Below are 23,478 nucleotides of genomic sequence, written 5' to 3' on the forward strand. Positions count from 1 at the left end.
GGGGAGGGCGGGATACCTGGCAATTACCCTTTAAGAGAAGATGGTAGGAAACTGAATATTCAAATAAAAGTTAGAAATATTTGCAAACAGTAGACACAATACACACATTCAAATACTGTACTTTAGTTTTAAATTTTAATAAAGCATTACTATTTTCTACTCCAAGGCATTACTTTTGAGATTATTATATATTTTTGAAAATATAGCATAATGATAATACTAGTTATTGTAAACTTTACAAACCACCCAGCAGTATGTAAAGTCAAATTATAAAATACAAGTGAATAACAATTGCAGAACAGAATGTCAGTGTAATGGACACAGACTTCGTTTTGACAAAGCACAGCTTAGGTAACTGATCTGAGTAGTTGTTCATCACTGAGCAATTTGTTGATATGCGTTTCGAGCCAAATAAATGACAGGGAGAGAGAGAGTGACGTCAGAACACGTCATACTATAACCTCCCGGGAGCGGACGGAGGGGGTCAGTCGTTGGGATGCGCATGCGCAGACAGAGTGTGCGAGCGGCGGGCCTTGACCTTTCGGGAAAAAAACTCACGGACGGTGACAGCGAGGCGGATAACAGTCTTCAGTACCTGCTGGACTTTGAAGCTGTGGATTCTGGGACTGTTGGAAAAGGTAAAACATTTTCATTGAAACCTTATTACTGTTTTGTTTTTGTTACTCGTCATTGTAGCTTGCTGTTAATGTTGTGCTAACAGTAGCGATTAGCTAGATACGTTAGCCACGTCAGCGCAATTTAGTATCTGGTATACAGAAACTGTTTTCTTAACAAAACCACTATTATAATGAAGTGAAGGTGCTCCCAGCTAATTTGAACCTTTGGCTTCTAAAATATGTGGTTCAATTGCGTGCTGCGTACATAACCTAATGTCAGCTAGACCGAAATTAAAAGTTAATATATTGTTAAAGTCACTAAAATGGCGCCTGAAGCCTGTTGTGACGTGAGCTCTGTGTCTGCTCTAGAAACTCTGAAATTCTGTAGATCTGAGCCGTACATTAAATACTCACATGAACCTGTACTTTGAATTCTGTATGAGCTGTATAAAATGCAGCTATGCATAAGAGTTTTGAATGAATAATTAGATTAGATAACTCTTTATTGTCTAATCGAATTATATAGAAATGAATAGAAATGTGACATGAGAAGGTGTCTTTGACTGTTCCTGCATAACTTAGTTTCGGACTAGTTGACAAGTTATGCTCCGGTCATTTGATGTTTCCAAGATAGATGTTCTTTTGTAATATAGTTAATTTTTTTGTATATTTCATTTATCCACCATCATACATACAAGCTAAGAAGAGGTCGTTATACTAACAAGAGGTATCAACGCTGGGCCAAAGTTCAGCACATGGTTAAAGTTTGTAATCCAGCCAGGGTATAAATATCACTCAGCAGCCAGAGCTGAAGCAGGTAGCATCAACACATAAATCTACTCTACCCAGCTTAAATCACCTCTGACCAAAAAGCTGTAGATTTTTCTTGTTTGCACAAATTAATCCAGATTCACATTAATTGTGTTCACAGCTCCAACAAAATGAGGAAGAGGAGGGGGAGAAACACAATTAGGTTGAATTACAATTGGATGGAAGTTGAGGACAAGGAGAAGGAAGTTTAGGATGAGGAGGAAGAAAAGCAGCAGGAGCATCTTTAGGGATCCCTATGATGTCATTGAGGTTTGTTTCATTAATATGGTCCTCTCACAAAGAAAGATGACTTGTTTTAGTTCACCTACTTCCTGTATTAAATAGTGATGTGCAAAATGTTGTGAAAAACCATAGAGCAGGCACGTATAGTGCATCTGCAGGTAAATGAACATCAAATCTCTAAGACAGACTGAAATCTGTATATTTATCACCCTTATGATAAAACCCACGTCAGCCATTGGTTTATGGACTTTGTATTTTGAAGCCTCAACATTTGCATTATTGCTGTTGCTATGTTGGGACCATATTAGGATGAGGGATCAGAATCTGGAGTCATGCACACTATTGTTTCATTTAGTGTGTATCCATAAGATTCGTACAGCAGATCCAAGTTGTGCCTTGAAAACAGGAAAGTCGTCTGCATAGAGGAGAACTGTAATAGCAGGCTTGTACAAAGTGAGGCTTTGTGCTCTCGTTTTACTTCTGTCACCCTGTTTTGATGCAGAATTCATTTGAAATCAGGCAAGAACTGGACTTATTTTTTATAATGTGTTCTTGTGAATTGATTGTGTATCGCATATGTTTGATTTGACTTTCTGCAAGACAACAGTCGTCCACTGGCCAAAAAAGTTTTCCAAATACCTCCACGTGATCTAGCCTGCATTTAGAAAAGAATAGCAAAAAAACCTGCACCTCCTGCTTCAGATGCAATTTGTGTTTCTGTGTTCAGAGGCAGCGGCGAGAGGGGAGACCTCAACTCATCCAGCTGGAGAGCCTGACCAGGACGAGTCGAACATTAACTCAGCTCTTCCAGGGCACCCTGCAGACTCGGCTGCTGGCATCGGCGAGGGATGACGTGAACGCCAAACTGGAGTCCATCACAGGTCAACTGCAGGTATGCGAGTCAGACCTTCTGAGGAGGGTTTCACTTTTCTCTCTTCTTTATAATTGACTCTTTTCTCTCTCTTTCAGCTCCTTGTCTCAGAGTGGGAGGGATTTGAAGCACAAAGGGAGGAGCTTGTCGTTTGGTTGGCTGATATGGATGTCCGCCTGAGAGGTTGACCAGCTGACAGGAAACACCAGTGAAAAACTGAAACAACTGCAGGTGTGGGCTTGTTTTGATATGACATATATTTGATATGATACATACGTCAGAGACATTATCCTAAACTGGACTAACAAAGGACCATGAGTACAACATGAAACGTACATTACATAGCGTAAGGCTGAAGTTCATTGATCATTTTAATCATAAACTTGTTGAAATATTTTTATTGAACATGCAAACATCTGCTGATGAAAATGTGTTGATTTATTGGTCTGTTATGAAGCTATTGCTATTTCTAATGTGTTTTATCACTTTCTGATGTTTTATTAATTAAACAATACATGTATTATTTGTTGTGTTATCTGTAGCTATAGTATTTATATATATTTATTTATAGTATAGCAAATATATTTAATTATTACTGTTTAAAACACTAATATGTGACATGTATTAGTATTGATGTTGTGCTGAGGGTTAAAATGCCTTTTTGTCTTTTGGTAACTACAAAATGACAATAAACCATTAATATATGTCTATGCTGTGCTCGTATTTATTTTACCCTACTCAAATTCAATTTATGATGCATTTTATTTTGAAAGATTTAAAATGGTTTTTTAAAGAACCACTCAAAAAAGGTTCTTTAAAATGGTTCTTTTAAAGAACCATTTGAAGGACCTTTTTAAAAATGGTTCTTTAAAGAACCATTTTTAAAAAGGTTCGTTGAAAAACCATTAAAGGTGCCCCAAAGAACCATTTCTTGATGGTTCTTTGGGGCACCTTTAATGGTTCTTCAATGAACCACTGAAAGAAATGGTTCTTCAAAGAACCATTGTTTGAAAGGTTCTTTGTGGCACCAAAAAAGGTTCTTCTATGGCATCAGTCTAAAGAACCACTTTTGGTTCCAGTTGGCACCTTTATTTTTCTGAGTGCACAGCCCCATGACCAGTTTGCAGAAAGGCCTACAAGCTCCAAAATGCTTTAGAGCTTCCATAACGCCTGAATTGTGTTCGGTAGTACGTTTAAACCAGTCTCTCTGGGTTTCCTTTTCCTCTTTGGGACTTAATATAACTGACTCGTGTGCTTCTTTGTGGTTTTAATACAGCTGAATCAATTTCCCCAGTTTGTTGCAATCTTCCCTTGCATTTTCATCCTTTTTTGTAAGCTCTTTAATTTCATATGTTAGTCCTTTTGTTTTTTTCCCCACATTTAATTTGTATTCTGTCTGAAGACTTTCAATTTTTCAAGTCAGTGCCCTTATTTCAAGCTTGATTGTCCTCCTTTCCTCTATTTTCCTCAGGCATTTCACTAGTCTCACTCATTTTGTTAGATAAACTGTATTCCCAGCAGCTCAAAAGCTTAACTTTCTCGGCAACGCAAATTTGCAACCCAAAAAAAGCACATCGGCCACACTGTGACAGCCCAACTACAGCAAACCAAACAGGCAAAACATTTCCCAAAAGAACAAATAGCAGCCTTTAGAAACTGTTCAAACAGAAGCAATCAACACCTTTGATGACATTGATCTGTTCATGTCACCGAGTGACTTTCCTCTGTTTTTGCACCATAGATTATTCAATAAGTTTCAGATAATCCCACGAAAAATAATCAAAAAGGCCCCAACACAACAAAACACAGAGGTGAGGTCCAGTTCAGTGAGTCGAATTAGCCAGCTATGGCTGCCTGTGCCTGAGGCTCTATCAGTCAAACAGCCACATATACCTAACATTAAGCCTAAAAAATATCCAAAGGATGAGTTATTAATTATTATTAATACATTTTTCTTTCCTCCTGTCTGTAAATATCTTCATTTCATAGCTGAAGTGGGGATTCTTTGGGACTGACTTGCTTGTCCTGTAAGAATCAACACTGATTTTTAGTTGTGGATTTTGTTCCTTGATCTAATCTGAGGTGTCTGACTGATGCTCAGACTGACAGTAATTGATCTGAGGCATTAGAGAATATTATAACTTTGCTCTTTTCTGCGACTGGCTGACAGATCAACAACAGTACAAGAAAGCGTAGCCCACAGACCGGTCACATCACATCTAATAGCAAACACTCCTTGCAGGTTGACCTGCCCATGGACTGCCTTTGTATTACCCTGGTTGACCGTAAAATATGGATAAAGCATATAGAAGGCAGTGCACAGGGACAAAAGACATAGCCTATGTGGTTCCCGGAAGCATGGCTAAAACCTTTCATCCAGTGCACTTTGCGCAACCCCCGTAAAGCTGACCCTCTGGCCTATCGGTGGCAGGAACACACAGAAACATCCATCAATCCAAAGTAATCTGCCTGTCTCTCGTGCTTCAGTTTGGACCCGGTGTGGTGGTGAGACTCGGTATTAGGGTTAGTTCTAATCTGTTTTCTGTCCTCTCTGCCCTGCTCCCTCTCATTTCAGCCTTATACCCACTGAGCCTCTTGTATGGATTCCTAATGTTCCCCACTATAGATGTCCCAGTGCTCCATTTTCTTCTCTTGCAGTAGAGGTGGGCGTATCGATCCAAATATCGATAGTATTACCAACACCAGTATCGTATTGGATTGATGCTAGCGTGATAGGATCGGTACTTTGTTGATATCAGGCACACTGAATTGTGTTAAGCACATTATTTTTCTGGAAATGAAAAAAACATACCTCAAACATGCACTATGAAAAATGTCTGATCCTTTTTGTGTGACTGTCAGTTCTGTTTTATTAATAGCCCATATCAAATTTAAACAACAGGAGTTGACCCAACAAGCTTCAGAGACAGGCAAATTTAAATTCCAGGTCTCCAAAAAACCCAGTTTAAAAATAAACGGAAAGCTGAAAGATGTGTCTTTCTGTGTTAACTAATTATTGTGGAGAATAAAAATCACAGTGATTTAGTGGACACTAAAATGCATTTCCAAATTGATGATGATTCATCTCATAAATTGTGACACACTGCTCTCCCCTAAAAAAGCTGGCTTTATATGTTAAAAGTACCTGTATTAGTACCAGCAGTACTGACCCTGTATTCCCTTGGTATTGGAACGATATTAAAATTTGCAGTATCACTATTTAGCACTATCTTGCAGCCTTGAATTGCAGAGAAATGGAAGGATCCATGACTTAGAGAACACAGTAACCCAGGAGTTTTAATGAAGTTGTTTAATGTCTCAGAAACATTGTAGCTATCTGGCATGGTAGTGATGAGACCGGTCAAACACAGGAGACAAATGAAATATACAAAATAATTCATATCAGAAAATAAGCAGAGACGATTATAAAGCAAAAAAAAAAATGTAAGTACAATAAATGATTAAGAAGCATACTGCTACTTCTATTGGATAAACCCCTGAGTTTGACAAAAAAGAAGAAGAAGAAGCAGAAACCAGAAGTATATAAACAGAAAAAAAAATTAAAAGTTGGCAGTTTTCTAGAAATTAAGAAAGAGGGTGATAGAGTCTGTTGGGTGGAGTGCCTGTGTAACAACACACAGCTGATACCAGACATGATTACACTTTCAAGTTTTAATATTTACAAAACAACAACAAAAAAGTATATTAGCAAAGTCCATGTCAGCAGAAGATATAATATTAATGATGATAGTTATAATAGTACTGATAGTAATATGAACTTAAAAACAAATTACCACAAATTTTACTCAAACAAATTCACAAATTTGAAAAGAAACTTAAGTTGTTTTAAGTCTAATACAAAAAAGAAAAGAAATCAGACAAAACATCAAACACATAAAGTGGTACCCATCACATCTTTACAGGTTGGAGCTGAGAGAGGCACCAGACTCTGAGCAAAGGAGGAGGAGGAGGGGTGAGTCGGCCGCATGTAGGTCCAGTCCCTTCCCTTTCTCCGGTGCAGTCTCCTCTCCCATCAGATACCTCACTGCAGCAGTTTATTGGCAGTCTGCTCTCATCATGCCACTGTGAGATGAAGAGGTTCCTCTGCCTCAACTAGCAACAATGTGACCATTGTCCCTCAAAATGTGTGGAAGTGATCTTATTACACTAACAATGTACTAGCCATTCAGCTAATGATTATAACCATGCTCAAAGGCAACAGGTTCGTACTGCAGTCACTGGAGTGACCTACTCCTCCCCCCCCTCAGCTCGTATCCCACACAGGCTGCAGGGGGTCACTGTCATGCAAGGCTACTGGGAACCATCAGCTTGTGTGTGATTTAGAGAAGACCCTGTAAAGACACCGAGCTTTAGGTGTCACATTGGGTTAGCTGAACTGTTTTCATTTCTCAAAGCTCAATGATTTAAAAAAAGCAGCTTTTTCAAAGAAAAACATGACAGAAAAAACAAAATTAGAAGTCTGAAAGGAAGAAATGCAGTTCTCATCAGTGTAAAAGGTCCATTTCAATTCTATGTTAAAAACAACCTGTAGGTTACAAATGTTGTTGTGCTGTGGCAATTTTACAAATAAGCCCTGCTTTAAATTTGGTCCAAGTCAAACTCAGCTTTATCAGTCGAATCAAAAGGAAAGCTTGTTCTCACTAGTCTGATTTTATTCTGCATACATAAGTCTCTTTTTCCTTACATGTAGTCATTCCTTGATTTCAAGGCTGATTTTCTATGTTGCTTAAACACGATTGCCATCTCTTTGTTACAATCACCAAACCGAGCTTCAACAGATCACATTACTCCCACTGATATTTTTCTGAAACGACAAACACGTAGAGTTTATTTCAGCCGATCACTTCCTCAGCTGATGTGTGATTGGTGGGACTTCTGTGTCCCAAGTTTACCTCTTCCTCCTTCTAAAACACATAGAAAGTAATCTTGTTTTTTTTTTTCAACCTACTTTGATTATTATCTTTTTATTTCTTACCTCTTCCCTCTACCTCCCTCCCCACGCCCCACCTCCTGTTATTTACAAGACCTGGAACTTCCAGGAGTTCTGGTCTTTGTAGTCCAGACAGTCAGCGGCATTGAAATTGAGCTTCCAGGCAGTTTGGTCTTTGTAGTCTAGACAGTCGACGGCTCCAAAGCCCAGTGAGGCGGCTGTGTAGCCCTGGGAGGACAGTGAGGCTGGGGACTGGCTTAGGGGCCCGCCCATAGAGGAGGCTGTGATAGGGCTCAGGGCCCCTCCGGTCCCCGACAGCTGTGGGTGCATTGGAGACAGGTAGGAGCTACAGTCCAGGCCAGTGAAGTAGGAGGAGGAGCCTGCGTAGCTCTGGCTGTAGGCTGGGGCCTGGGTGTAGGTCATGGGGTAGGTGGTGGTACGCTGCATGCACGGGGTGGTGGAAGCAGACAGGGGGTCTGGCAGCGGAGAGATCGAGGCTGGGCTCCAGATGGACACTGTGGCACTAGCAGAGCTGGAACTGGGGGTGATGGCGGTGCCTGGAGGAGGGGGAGGAGGGCTGTAGGGACCGTTGGTGGGGTTGGCACTGGCCTCGGTGTTGGCCTCACGAGCAGGGGATGCCTTCTTTTTAGGGGGCCGTGGTTTGGACTGGCCTGTGCTCTGTTGCTGCTGCTGGCGGCACTTGGCACGACGGTTTTTGAACCAGACCTTTGGGAACAGGAGCATCAGAGAGAAGATATCTAAGTATCACTATTTCACAATCAAAGCAGCTGATAAAAAACATTAAAGATGTACAAGCTGCTTTCATAAGAACTCAACAAACCCTCACTTTCTTTCTGTATGTGTGTCTCTGTGACATACGCACACGCGCGCGCGCACACACACACACACACACGCACACACACACACACACACACACACACACACACACACACACACACACACACAGGTGTTTTGCCCTGCCAATATAGGAAAATATATATGATTATAATTTTCAGTGTAATGTGTTACCTGGACTCTGGACTCAGGCAGGTTGATCTTGAGTGCCACTTCCTCCCTCATGAAGATGTCTGGGTAGCGTGTTTTGGCAAAAAGAGCCTCCAGGATGTCCAGCTGCGCACGCGTGAAAGTCGTGCGCTCCCGACGCTGTTTGCGTGGGGTGCCTACAAAAAATATTATTATTATTATTATTATTATTATTATTATTATTATTATTATTATTGCCACGTTAAAATCTACGTTGAGTTTATACCTGAAGAATTCCGCAGAAAAATTATTGGACCATGTAAGGCCATGTATCAACGTTGGTGTGCATTTATTACATTTAAAAAATGATTGAACTGATGAATGAAAATAATATGAAATTCAAATCTATATATAAACCACTTCAATAAAAACGCTGGAACAAATAAACGAATTCCGATTTTTCTCTTGAATTCGCAGCATACACTTTAAATACATAAGCACTGTTGCGGCTTCGTTTCACATTTTATACGCTGCTGTGGATATTTGTAGACAAACAAATAGTGGCGAGTCTCCGTAGCTCAATCTTTTATGTGGCGTTCAGGAAAGAAACAAACGTGTGCGGGATTGAAACGTTTTTATAGGACCGAATAAGCGGATCCAGCAGGCCTGATGTTTTTCTTTCTTTTTTAATATTTCTGACTGGGAAAAAAAGAAAGACCGAAACGAAATGAATATCCACATCGGGGATTATGACTTTTAAAAACGTAAACTTTGGGCCGAGCTCGACAACACGCCTTCTGCCGTCGTTTCAAACTATCCTCTGAGCTGTGGCAGATGCTGATCGCTGCATATCGGCCTTTATAAATAACCTCAGTGTTCATTCATGAAAAAATATATATTATTAATGCACCAATATGAAATACAATGACTGTCCTTTTTGTAAATAGGTTACACTGTAAGCGCAACAGATTGGAGTTAGTTTTAATTCCGTGTGAGAACAGGCGGCCTTTCTCTTCTCACACATTTTCATTGTTTTTTGACTCTATAATCCTCTGAATTTATAGGTCAAGTGAACACATGTTCTGATACACGGAGCAGACACTTAGGTTCATAATCATAAATATAACCGTACAGATAAATTTTCAAATATATTATTCAAATTGAGTCTTTTTTTTTCTTTACCGTTTTTCTGCGCGATATAAGCAATAAATACATAACGAATATTTCACTTAATTCCATCATTTCCCTTGTTTTATTTTATTTGTTTACTTAATATAAAGGCGATTAAAGAAACTACAGGTTTACACAGATTAAAAACACACAGAAGTCAAAGGCCAGTACTTACTGGGATATCCAACGGCGGCGGTGTGGAGCAGATCCATGCCCGGGCCGGACAGCGTTAACCCGTTCACGGCGTAATGGGGTTGCTTAATGTAGGACATCATGCCTCCTGCCGGCTTTAAAACACTCTCTCACTCGCTCTCTCCTTCTCTCAGACCGGGGGCCGGGTCTCCTAACTAGTCTCCAGGGGGTGTATCTCTCTCTCTCTCTCTCTCTCTCCCTCTCCCTCCTCTCTCTCTCTCTCTATTTTCCTTCTAACTGCCTTTAACGGTGTTTGTTCCTTTTCCTGGGATGTTTGGCCTTAGGTTGTTTTGTTTTTTTAATTGTCCATTGACTGCCTTCTCCTCAACTATTTTTATACGTTACTCTGACTTACTGCCTTCCAGCCAGGCACCTTTGGCCAAGCCCCTTTACGTTTGTTTCCATCTGACGCGTAAAACCACGGCGCTTTTAAGGATTTGGTGTTTGTTCAATGCTTCTAGTCAAAAAAAGAAAGACTACCTCAACTGAAGTCGGCCCGGTGCGACAAGTCAATACACCACACTGAAAACAGCACAGTTCGCTAATCGAGGCCGGTTAGAATCTCCATCAGAGCCGTGCGTAATTGCAGTGCGCACATATAACGTGGCCGGGTGAAAGATGGCAAAAAGCAGCGGCAGCAGCGGCAGCAGCGGCAGCTCCACAGCAGTTTGGTGCCTGCGGTCTGACGGGTGTTGAAAAATTGTAAGGCGGGTGGGGGGCCTCTCTGTCCCTGGTCGTCCCTGAGAAGAAGAGGATGCTGATCTGCAGGGCGGACAAGTGAGGAGAGCGAGAAGAGACTGGCTAATTAGAAGTAACTTCTTATCCAAGTAGACACCCAGAGCCCTCCCTCCTTCTCTCTCTCCCTCTCTCTCTCTGCGCACACGCCCACGCGCATCTACATATTGTTCATTATTCATTCAAGTTGTCTTTCAATAGAGGATAATATATGGTCTTTTTAATGTCCCTATTTGATCTAAATGTCGCCGCAGCAACAAAGAAGACTTGTTGATATGCAGGCAGTAAACACAAACATCGAAAAAGTATTATAAAACACACACCGCGCGCGCGCAAACACAAATTTTTAACAATTTTCGTTTTTATAGCCACTTGCCAAGCTTAAAACAGTCGTCCCAGCAACAAGCATAGGTGTCCGGAGACATTGTCAAGATATCTTTTTTTTTTTTATTTGAATTAATTCTTTTTAAAAAAAATTTAATATATTGTTCTAAAGTATTTTTGAAATTGGCCTCCCTAAAATAATTGGACAACTGAGTGTGGAGGCAGAGGTAGAGCAGCTGAGGCGGAGAAGGGGGGTACAGGCCGGATTAAAAGTAGCACAAAGACCGCGTTGTTCTGCTATTAAATCCCCTTCTGATCCCCAACATGCTGCCTCCGGACCAATTATCCATTCATTCACTTAATCAATAATAATAATAATAATAATAATAATAATAATAATAATAATAATAATAATAATAATCTGAAACTAGTTTTATTTGATTTGTCAGGCCCTGGTCTGATTATATACCTAAATTCTAAATGTGTTATAAGTATCTGATAAAGATGTTTTATTGCAAAGTCCGACGTTATTTCGTTATCTTATAATTTTGTACGCACTATTATTACAGAAGGTTGTTTGTTTTTTTTGTTTCCGTTACCCTTTGTTTATTTTGTCAGTCCTGGTGTTGTATTTATTATCGCTGAGCTTTGTGTATGCGTTGTGTCTCCTCCCGGGGCTAGTTTGGCCTGTGCCATCCTCTACAGCGAGACAATTTCACAGTGTCCAAAGCCGATTCTCTGCGCTTGTTAATTGAATCGGATTTCTTATAGTTTAAAATCCACACACACACATACACACACATGTAGCTACAGCCCAAACTGTATAAGGGGTTTATCTAGCTCTGTAAAGCCAAAGCAGGAGATATAAAGACACACACAGAGCCACAGAGAGTATTTTACCGGCGTGTTTGAGCGTTTCCAAATCTCAGAATAAAATGTCTTCACCTGCTGAGGTGTGTGTGGTGGTCTCAGTGTGTGGGAGGCCTTCCAGTGTGCGCGCTGTTCACGGTTTGGATACGGTGGACTCTTCAGTTGCTTACCGCATCCAGGTACGCCTGTGTGTTTGTTGGTATGTCTAGCTGTTATTGTCAGTTGTTGTTGGGTAGTTTATACACAGCTAACTGCTAGCAGGATAGCTAATTGAGCTAACTGTGGGGAGTCCGAGGACAAGACTGTCTCGAGACCTCCAGCTGACATGAAAAAAAAAACGGCGGGAATAGCGAGACCTCAGATGCGCGTCAGGGCGCGAGCGCGGTAGTGCTGTGCACGCGCATTCTCCTAGCACCTGCCCTCAGAGTCTTAAGTACATTTTTTAACATGTTTTATGTTATAAGCTAACAGAAAATACATTGTTTTCTTACTTTTTATGTTAAAAATGTTTTTTTGTTATGAGCAGTAGAATTTGATAAGCTTATAGTAGAAAAAATAACTTCATTTAATCAGTAGTTTCTCAGTTGACAATATACGCGAGCATATTAAACAAAAGCATAAATAGCCTGTATTGTGTGCTAATTATAAATGACACATTTGTATTTGGGACTGTATTAGGCTATAAAGTATAGTTGTAAAATATTAGTATATAGTTATTTTTAGTTATTGTACATGTATTTTGAAATGGAAAAGCTGTTCTAAATTAGACTCTTAGGTTCCTAATAAGATAATAAAATATAGGATTTTTTTTTAAAATCGTCATTAGGTTGTAGCCTAAATGCTGCACCAGATTTAAAGAAAAAAAGTCCCAAAACTGCCGCATCCATTGTTTTAGAAAACAAGACAAGCATTATGAAAGCATTAGGAAGTTGACTCATTTATTCAGAATTATTTAGTACAGTCACTATTTTTGTCCTCCAAGTTATTTTCTTTGTGATTTTTACTCTTTAAATTGTGCTCTTGAATGTGCATAAAAAGATAAGCCCTCCCGAAGATACAGGGCTAGGTACCAGTCTAAATATTAATGCTCTTATTCAAAGCAGCAGATTTTACTGTTGCATGACAAGTAATGTTTTCTGGGTTGTTTGTTTTGGAAATTGTTCCGTGATGCTTGTGGTTTGGACGCACTAGGACCCAGAGTAGAAGCAAATTAAGGGCAACCATCACATAAGAGGCTTAGTGCATCTAATCTATACTCCCACAGACAAACACCTACACACACACACACACACACACACACACACAGCAGGGCACAGCATTTCGTAAACATCCCATTTTGAAACAAGCACACATACATGTCCCACAGGCAAACACTGCCATTGTATTTTCATTTAGTTTTCATTTTCTCCAAACTCTTTTATTCCCCTTGTTGACCTTAACTGCCATCCCACTTTGTTAGAGAACATTTGCCCATATGCTCCACTATTTCTCTCATCCCTTTTTCATTAGCGAACGCCCTTCAATAAACTAAGAAGCTGAGAGCAAACTCATCCATTCTGGACAGCTATAGTTAAAAAAAAAGAAAGAAAAATACTCAGATATGAAATCCTCCTCATCTGTATGCTCAGCGCTGCTCAGATGGATGTCTGAATGTTTTAATTCCAAAGGATAAAAAAAGGATTTCAAACTGGAATTGAAATGAAGTTTCACTCAGTCATTGCTCATGAAATGTTCCCGAGGCTTTTTTACTGACAGAAAATTTACTTTATTTTGCAGCTAGCCCTTTTTTCTGAATCCTCCCATGCTAAAACGGCTCAAAGACAACTTTCTCTTCTGTTTACTACCAATCCTTTACTTTGTGTGTGTGTGTGTGTGTGTGTGTGTGTGTGTGTGTGTGTGTGTGTGTGTGTGTGTGTGTTTGGGAATGATGGAGATGAAAAAAGCTGTTTTTGTGCCATTTGCAACACGACAAAGACCAAAAACCATTAAATTCAAAAAGGCCTAAAACACACATACACATACATGCACAAACCCTCCACACACACACACACATTTCCCCCAGCTGTTAAATACTCTGACATCATATTGTTCGATACACAGCGTATTTTTGTATGTCTGTGTACACTCTGTGTGCTTATAGTGTGCATGTGTGTGTGTGTGAGACAGTTACACACACATACACACACGCGCACAGAGTTCAGCCGATTTATCATAATATGCTTTATCTGAAAAGTAAGTATCTTACCTCGGGATAAAGGGAGGAAAGAGGGGTTTGTGGCCAGATTGACAGAGGAAGGGTGGATGGAGAGAACTGAGCGCTCACTGCACTGGAACGGAGAGCCTGGACCTTAACTTCTGTGGCTGGATTGATCGGTTTTGATAAGGTAAACGAACATTATAGGAAGTTGCTGTTGTGAGAGAGAAAAGGCCACAGTGGTGTTTGTGTGTGAGTGAGGGTGAGACCGGCCAGGCTGACACAAACGAGAAGGTAAGAATGCGACAGTTACCGTGAGTGACTGGCGGACGACAAAAGTCTATAACTGGAGGAAACTGGGCGGAAAGTTAGGGCGGATGGGGTGGAGAAGAAGGAAGAAAGGAAGACTTGACTAGAGTGATGATAAAACAGGGCAGAAAAAAGTGGAAGAACAGAGAGAGAGAGAGAGGCAGATGGAGGGGGAGCATGGGAGGGGCGTTGTGACAGACCCAGTCTGAGCTTTCTCAGGGTCCCGCTGTCAGCGCTGTGCCGCCTCTCATGTTTTTCAGTATACAAGTTGGCCTATTCATATAGAAAGTCATTCACAGACGACACATGTTCATACTACATCTGTTGTAGGAGTTTGTATGTAGCTATGAATGCTGTTGTTGGAGGGTATGTATCGAGGTCAGTGTTAACTCCTCATTTAACTCGTGTAAGGATTACTCTGCGTGAGCCCAGGTCAGACCATGTGTCTCTCTCTCTGATAGTGCTTACATTTCATATATGTACAGTTGTGTGTAGGTTACAATGAATAGTCCTGCTGTTACAATGTTTCTGCACACTGTTAGTGTATACGTATGCATATGCGTGGGCTTGGGTGAGCGCGTCCTTTGAGAAGGATTTGGGTTACCAGCAGTCTGTCATGGATCTAGGCTGTTAACACTTATACAATGCGATGCATATATAAACATATACTCAACAAATATAGACCAGGGCTGGATACTTAATTTACTTGCACCTTGGTGGCTATGTATATATGGATACAAACAAGCTACTTTAAAGAATCTCTAACAAATTTGATGCAGCTAAAACTTCAGTCATATTTATACTTGGTGGTCTCTTTGGTGATATATTGCATGTTTGGAAACCTCTGAAAAATGGTTTCACATGAATTTTTTATGGTAAATACAGCCTGGAAGAAACTAATGCTTTGTTATTTATATTTATGACATTTTAAAAAAGAAATACAAACCTATTTCCGTGATTCTAAAACGCCTTTTCTTCACACTATCAGCTTTTATCAACTGCAACCAAAGACTTTTTTTCACATTTTTTCCATGTTTATGATACAGTCACATGAGGCCCCGTCCTTGAATAGAGTCGTGGCTATCAGGCTGATGAATGATATTAGTGAATGTTTTAATTAACCCCTGAATGCCTAGTGTAAACTAGTGTGACTGGTGTAAACTTATATAAACTTCAATAAATTACACAATAGATTTCTAAGCAATAAAATGCACTCACTCCCCCACCCAAAAAAAACAAACAAATAAATAATTCTTTACATCCTGCAGCAAATAGAATAAAAGTGAAAACTCATGCACTTATGCAAATTAATATTGCTGTATAATTAATATTATAATTTTAAAATTTTTATTTTCAGTTTCAGGGTTCAGCTTTTAAAGTGTTAAAGTGTTGGTTTTATTACCATGCGTGTTATGTGGACAGTTGTTTTATGAGATGAGATTAATGTAATTATACATAATGTATGATATGCGTGACGTCAGTCGTTGCAGGATGCAGTTCTGCTGAGTTTTTTTTTTTTCTTAAAGAAGCTGTGCTGCACTCCAGCCTCCTTTGGGTCCCATGTGGAGGCACAAAGTGTGTGTATGACAGAAGAAGGAGGATCAGTCTGACTATGAGTTCATCTGTAAATGATGTCTGGCCAGCATCTTGATCAATTTCACAGACTGCAGACCCCCTGATGCGTGCATGTGTGTGTCCTGCTGTCTTCTCTGGTAGACAGATCTCTAATCAACTGCAGACAGCAGCAGGTGGTGTGTGTGTGTGTGTGCAATACCAGTCATCATTTAACCCCCTCCCTATCACTGTCTGAGGTTTTAGGGTGTTAACACCTGTTCATACCGTCATACTCATACACTTGTAGCTGAGAAACTGCATACCAAAATATCACCAAACAATGTCAAAATATTCACTTTTAATACTGGAAGTGAATACAAATTCAATAAATGCAATAAAAAGAAAAAAAAAGTACACACACTCACACACACATATGCCCGAAATTCTGACTTGAACTAATTTAATTACATGTAAATTGTTCATTGAATTTTTCTATGCAAGTGCAATTTAAATTGTTACATTTAACAGGATCTGGTCCAATAAAATTATACCTGATTGTTATACTTTTTGTACTTATTTAAATAAATAAACCTTTGATTTTTATACATTTCAGATGCGTTTCATCCAAAATTCTGGCTTCATTTTAATTGTGGTTGAAGAAAAGGTAGATAATGATCATTCAAAATACAAGTTATGTTATGGAATAAACGGAGTTCATAATGTTGACTGATTATTTGAGGTAACCTTTATAGCAAACCAAATATCCACCGGACCAGATGGGGTAACCGCAAAGGTCCTAAAAGAGTGTGCAGACCAGCTGGCTGGGGTCTTCACTAAGATCTTCAACACTTCACTGTCCCAGTCCTGCATCCCGCCGTGCCTAAAGTCAGCCACAATTGTCCCACTGCCAAAGCGTACTAACATTAGCAGCCTCAACGACTACCGACCAGTTGCTCTAACACCTGTTATAATGAAGTGCTTTGAGAAACTGGTCCGACGTCACATCATGTCCTGCCTGCCACCCACACTCGACCCGCTCCAGTTTGCATACAGAGCTAACAGATCAACTGAAGATGCCATTGCTACAACGCTCCACACCACCATCTCTCACCTGGAAGTGCAGGGCCGTTACGCCAGGCTGCTCTTTGTTGACTTTAGCTCTGCTTTCAATACGATACTCCGGACAGACTAATAGATAAACTGCTGGAAATTGGACTTCCTTCCACCACCTGCCGCTGGATCAGAGACTTCCTCTCAGACCGTGTACAGAGAGTTAGAGTGGGGCCTCATCTTTCCTCAGCCCTCAGCCTCAACACCGGCTCTCCACAAGGCTGTGTACTGAGTCCCCTACTGTACACTCTGTACACACATGACTGTGTTAGTTCCCACCCAGACAACACAGTCATCAAGTTTGCAGATGATACCACCGTGGTGGGGATCATCTCAGGGGGAGATGAGACTGCGTACAGAGCTGAAGTTCAGAGGCTGTCAGATTGGTGTGCAGACAACAACCTGGACCTCAATACCACCAAAACAAAAGAACTGGTAGTTGACTTCAGAAGGAGGAAGTCCGAGCTGCAGCCTGTCAGCATCAACGGGGAGTGCGTGGAAAGGGTCTCCAGTTTCAAGTTTCTGGGTGTGCACATAGACACAGACCTTCAATGGAGCTCTAACACCTCTGCAGTTTTAAAGAAGGCCCAACAGCGTCTCCACTTTCTGAGAATCCTCAGAAAAATGGAGCTGAAGAAGGAGCTGCTGACCGTCTTCTACCGCTGCTCCATTGAAAGTGTGCTGACATATTGCATCGGTGTGTGGTTCTCCAGCTGCACCACAGCACACAGAAAGGCACTCCAGAGGGTCATCAACATGGCCCAAAAAATCATTGGACATCCTCTTCCCTCCCTGAAGGACCTGTACAGCACTCGCTGTCTCAAGAGGGCACGCAGCATCCTACGGGACTGCACACACCCAGGACACCGGGTGTTTAAGCTGCTGCCGTCTGGCAGGAGGTTCAGGCTGCTGAGGTCCCGAACAAATAGACTCAAGGACAGCTTTTACAACAGGGCAATAGCCCTGATCAATGCAAATAGCTGACCTGACTGGATACCTCCCTGGACTTTTTAGGGGGAGGTAACAATGTTTAAAACGATAACAATAATATTTATATTTATAACAAGGTGCAATAATAATTAATGTGCAATAATAACAGTGTGCAATACACATACACTTATTCTTCTTTTTTATACTAAGTTAATATACTGTGTTGTGTTGTTTGTGTTGCGTTGTGATGTGTCATATCGTGTCGTGTTGTGTTACATGTGCCGACGTAGGACAGTTTTTCCAATTTCATTGTACTACTGTACTATGTATGACTGTGCAATGACAATAAAGAGTTATCTTATCTTATCTTATCTTATCTTAAATACTTTTCATTTGCTTAAAGTTATTTATTATTATTCATTAAAAATATATGATTAAACTGTAAAAACCGTGGAAAAACTGCTAATGTAAAAGCATTCACAGTGTTTAATTAACATCAAAAGGCAGCCTGTGCTCTTCAATTCAATTTGCATTTTTTTTTAACTATGTAGCACTAATTCACAACAACAGCACCCTCAGAGCGCTTTATAATTGTATGGTAAAGACTCAGGTTCGGACTCAAACCCGGGCCACTGCTCTCTGACCGTATGGCATGCAGTTGCCTGCTGACTCACAGGTACTAAAGTAGTACCTGTTACCCATCTATTCACAACTTAGACACAGCTTACACTAAGTTTTAAACCTAAATTTTTCAATTACACTATATGGACATGCTTTCTGTCTCCAGGGAAGTTATGTCCCCCAGATGTAACACACATACAGGCTTCAGCTAGTTAAGACAAAGCTCATATGTGCATTCATGTATGGCTTTATATGCTTTATAAAAGACCGTGTGTGTGTGTGTGTGTCTTCTGATCATGTGTGTGTGCTGGTGTGGAGGAGAAGGGGGACATTATTGCAGTGGGTGGACAAAGGTGGGGTGTGTGTGTGTGTGTGTGTGTGTGTGTGTGTGTGTGTGTGTGTGTAGCGTGGTACAGTAGCTTGAACCCCCACCCACCACCTGCAACACCACCAGCCCATATGGCAGTAGACAGCAGTAATAATCATGGAAGTGGAGCAACAGGCCCTGAGCCTCACTAATCCTCAGCCACACTCCGACACGTGCCACACTGATGCATACACCCACCCTATGGACACACACACACATACACACACACACTGAATGGTACTGAAGGTACCATTTATATATGCAATCATGCATACACACACACAGTCTCACAAATGCATATACTAACGAACAGAACAGAGTAGAATTACAAGGAATGTTTATTGCTCTGTAGCGGGTGGAGCTGCCACTGTTGTCTCAGTAGGTCCTGGTTTATCTTGCTTCATTAATAAGAACACTGTGCCAAAATACACATAAACAAACACACACACATCTTGCATTTACAGAACATCTTTCTCTCTATCAACGCTGTTTTTACGCTGCACACAGTTTCTGTTTAATCTCAGTTATGAAGCCATCGATTTCATGTTAATATTGTAACACATCGCCACAGGAGCACAAAGAGTTCTTTCTGATCAGCAGAAAAGCACCTTGGCTTCGTGCTCGTCCAAAGGCACATGCACTCGGCACACAAACAGAGTCGCGCGCACTCGCTCGGTACACATACACACACACAGAAAACCTTTTACGTGTGACGCACAAGGAGACAGGGCGACAATGGCGCTCTTATTGTTAATTGGCTGTTTAATCCTGAGGAATGTGTGTGATTAGTACCCACCGGTGGGTCAGGATCTTGCTCAACACTCTTGTTCACAATGGACAGGCTGTAACAGAGATGTGAGAGTGAGCAGGCGCGCAAATGCACACTTGTGCACACACTCACACAGACGGACAAAGGTGTGCAAATAGTGGTGCATGGGTATCACATAAAACACACACATATACACAGACAATTGAGCATCAATACACATGTGCAGATTGAGAGGCCCTCTCACAAAGTACTAAAGTGACCACACATACACAGCAATCTACCCAGCATGCAACTCAGTGGCAAAGAAAAACCATAATTGTGATTTCAATCATATAGTACTGCTCATGCAAGGGACATACAATTTGCAGGAAACACAATATATAGATGTAGCTACACATCTGCATGTGTGTGTGTGCTCTTTTTTTTTTAACAATCACACCTTCACAGCAGAAATGAAAGCCATCTCAGAAGAGCTGGAGGCTACATCATGAGCATTGTCTGATGGTCATGAGACTGACTGCATGCTAACCCATATTCTCTTTTGCCTTCTTTTGTCAGCAAAGTAAAACGCTTTTTTAATGCCATAATATTCAACACAAGTGTAACTTTATATGTAAAAATTCACCCATTGAGTAAGTGTACTGGTAAGTGAGGTAAGCCACTGGTTGCACTGAAATGCAACGTGTCCTTAACGTTGTTTGTTTCGATGTTGTTTGTCAAGATTCAGAGGACACTTAGAGCACGCTACAGTGGCCTGCCTGCATCATGGGGTCCACTGTGCTGCTGATGCATATTTACAGGAGTGTAAAAAGGTTATGATGGACAGAAAGGAAGGGTTAATGGGACAGCCAAGACTGGTTACAGGTGGATTGCTGGGTCCTGTGTGTGTGTGTGTGTGTGTGTGTGTGTGTGTGTGTGTGTGTGTGTGTGTGTGTGTGTGTGTGTGTGTGTGTGTGTGTGTGTGTGTTCTGTAGGAGGTCCAACCAGACTGCATCACTGCTGACACACTGCTGCTGGTAAATCCAGCTTAGTGTGTCTAAAACAGGCCTACGAAATCTGCCACAGGGCACCTAATGCTAGGGCCGCTGTCACCCTCAATCACTCACACACACCTAATCCCCACGCTGTGACCCCCCACACACACACACACATGGCCAGTGCTCTGGGCCCATTTAGCTTGGCAGGCACTCACAGTACCAGGAGACACCAGCCACAGGGTCAACATTTCATATGGTGGGGGAGTGATGGGGGAAAAGGAAGGATAAATGCGAGGTAGAGGGGTATGAGCTGCAGGAGTTCAGGCATGGAGGTAAGAAACAGGTGGCATTAGCGCTTGAGGTATGGCCAGAACAGAGAGGAGCAGAACAGCTGTGAGGTGAAGGTGCCTGAGGAAAAAGAGGGTTATGGGGCTGCGAATACGAGAGAAGTGGTGTGTTTGTAGGGATGAGAAAAAAAGGCACAGGGAAAAATGAAGGGTATGTGGTGAGGAGAGGACATGGGAAAAGATACTTAGGGGAGTCTGAGTACAAATCAATTCAAAAATTAAAAAGGCACCACTTTGTTAAATACACCATAGAATAAGACGAGCAAGTCTTGATAGCAGTGGGCAGGGGTATGACCTTAAGAGAAAAAAAACTATAAAGATGTTTATGAAAATACACATATATATAAATTAACTGTTTAATTATTCTTAAAGTTTTATAAAACATCTAGTATTCAATAATACACCATAAGAAAATGAAAGGGGAGCGGTCTTATAGTTAATTGTGTGTGGTGATATTTCTTTTCCATTACAAAGTCTTTATTTTTTCAAATTTAAAGATCCACTTCAGTCATTTTCTTTCCAATCCTGTAAATCTTCTGTCATGTCTTCTTTTCCCATAAAAATCTTCACTTACATCTTCTACTATAATTAATTTTAAAACAGCTTAAAATAGGACCTCCCTTTCCACCTTCCTCTGTCCTACTGTGTGGTAATCCCTAAATTAATCTCAAGCACAGATTGGTCTTTTTCATTAAAGATATTTTGTTACTGCAGTTTGAAACTTAAATGAAGAGACCATTCACATTGCTGTTATATAACCCCTGTGCTAGAGTTATAGACTGTATATAAAAGATGGACAATGCTACCAGCTCTGAAAAGTGACATAGATCTGTCCTTTTAATAGCCAGAATGGGTGTGACTTGAGTCCAATTGTGTAGAGGTCTAGGGGAGAACATCCCTTCAGTTTTCTTGCTGTTTGATCTCAGTAAACACGTTTTAATTAGTTATGATCTCAATTGCTAGTTGCAAATCATATATTATATAACAAAATGTTTTATGTGCTAATCACAGACTTAATTAAAGTAAAAAAGGAGGATAAAGCAGGATATGCTTCACTTTGTTTGACAAATTGCTAGCTAATCAGCATGCAGTGGCTTCTCAGTCTGCTTTATGGTGGCCATGTCCATCTTTTGTATACAGTCCATGGCTGTAACAGTCAATGTTTCTGCCAGAATAAAGTATCTAAAAACTGGGGACTGGAACATGTAAAGGTTGCAGTACTCCAACTAACTTTTGCGGTGTGGATCCACTAAGTATAGCTAGCATATCTACGAGTTCAACACTTTTATTGGTGGAGACTTTTTCATGTCTGTCTGCATTTATGTAAACTATGAACCTGCCAGTGCTGACAGCGTTCTTTGTGTTCTGTGTTTTTCCAGGTTCCTGTGCATGCAATGCAGCAATGGGGGTTGAAGAGCCAGCTGGTTTTACCGGTTAAAATGCTAAACTGAAAGATTTACACACACACACACACACACACACACACACACACACACACATATATATATATGATCTTTATGCTACACTGCAGCACTGTTCCCATCCTGTTAAAACAGGCCATCATAAGAGTTTATGTGCCAACGCTTATACCTTAATACACAATCTTATGTTATCTAAGAAGTACAGAAATGCTCCCATAAAGTAATTGAAGGCGAGACACTTAAAGCCTATCAATGCAACTTAGGACCGTGCTCCAACCACTAGGAGCTTTAACAAGACTAGCAGGGCTTTTTGATGCTCTCAGTCTAAATCCTTAATGTGTCTGCAAACAAATTGAGAATCTAGTCTTTAAATATCCTTCTTCTCAGTCCTGTAAGCTTTCAAATGACCTTAAAGTATTAATCTTAACTTTAAAATGTATTATTGGATGGGCATTAGTAAAGTTACATTACATAGCACCAGTTCACAACAGCAGTTATCTCTATGAGCTTTACACTGTAAGGTAAAGACCCTGAAATATCAGATGTAAATTCTAATGAATGGAACAACCCCCAGACCACTTGGTGACTGTGGGAAAGAAGAGACCTCAGCAGGCTGTGGGGCAGCTGGGGGTGGTAAGGAAACAGGACAGCACCGAGGAGCAAAGAGAGCTCATAAACAACAAACAAGATGAAACACAAACTACTGGAAACTGGTGCAGAACAAACACGTGTATGATGTGTAACATCACATGGCTACCATAGAGATATTGCAACGGTACAGTATTTGTTTAAGACAATTTCAGGGCAGTGAATACTGTGAAACTACTTGGCAGGTAAGTAATAAATATTGTTGTCAATGAGAGAATCAGCATTATTAATAATGTAGGATCACAGTTTAACTTCTGTAAACTAACAGGATATTCATGTAATCTGCTTCTAATAATAAAGTAAAAGCATAAACACGCTGCTGTTCTCTGTCATTGTACGTGTTCATTTTAAGAGTGAATATGTGCGTGCGTGGCTGAGAAACACTTATCCTTTCAGACTGCCAGGTGACATTTTGTAAATGGTGGGTCACAGTGTGTCTTTCTGGTGGACTGGCAAGACACACA

General features: G+C 40.7%; 2 protein-coding genes and 1 long non-coding RNA gene across 5 annotated transcripts; 2 read left to right on the forward strand and 1 right to left on the reverse strand.

The window, feature by feature from the left end:
• Positions 1-406: 406 nt before the first annotated feature.
• Positions 407-3,251, forward strand: LOC143421927 (uncharacterized). Of its 2 annotated transcripts, XM_076891999.1 has the most exons (4): positions 407-638; positions 1,549-1,697; positions 2,398-2,562; positions 2,640-3,251. In XM_076891999.1, exons 2-4 carry the CDS (start codon positions 1,641-1,643, stop codon positions 2,727-2,729), a joined length of 312 nt encoding a protein of 103 aa, XP_076748114.1. In that variant the 5' UTR covers positions 407-638; positions 1,549-1,640; the 3' UTR covers positions 2,730-3,251. The 2 variants fall into 2 exon arrangements, 1 of the variants encoding a protein (XP_076748114.1); XR_013101527.1 differs by lacking the exon at positions 1,549-1,697.
• A 2,585-nt stretch (positions 3,252-5,836) lies between these two features.
• Positions 5,837-11,157, reverse strand: LOC101485936 (homeobox protein otx5). The gene is made up of 3 exons (XM_004562781.6): positions 9,822-11,157; positions 8,522-8,673; positions 5,837-8,218 (listed from the first exon to the last, which is right to left on the reverse strand). Exons 1-3 carry the CDS (start codon positions 9,919-9,921, stop codon positions 7,580-7,582), a joined length of 891 nt encoding a protein of 296 aa, XP_004562838.1. The 5' UTR covers positions 9,922-11,157; the 3' UTR covers positions 5,837-7,579.
• Positions 11,158-11,717: 560 nt separating this feature from the next.
• LOC143422029 (uncharacterized) lies at positions 11,718-23,326 on the forward strand. Of its 2 annotated transcripts, none has more exons than XR_013101625.1 (2): positions 11,718-14,151; positions 22,325-23,326. It is a non-coding gene; the product is annotated as an uncharacterized LOC143422029 (long non-coding RNA). The 2 variants fall into 2 exon arrangements; XR_013101626.1 differs by having other exon boundaries at positions 11,718-11,946.
• The last annotated feature ends 152 nt before the right edge of the window (positions 23,327-23,478 follow it).

This window comes from Maylandia zebra, linkage group LG14 (genome assembly GCF_041146795.1).
Source record: "Maylandia zebra isolate NMK-2024a linkage group LG14, Mzebra_GT3a, whole genome shotgun sequence".
Lineage (NCBI taxonomy): Eukaryota > Metazoa > Chordata > Actinopteri > Cichliformes > Cichlidae > Maylandia > Maylandia zebra.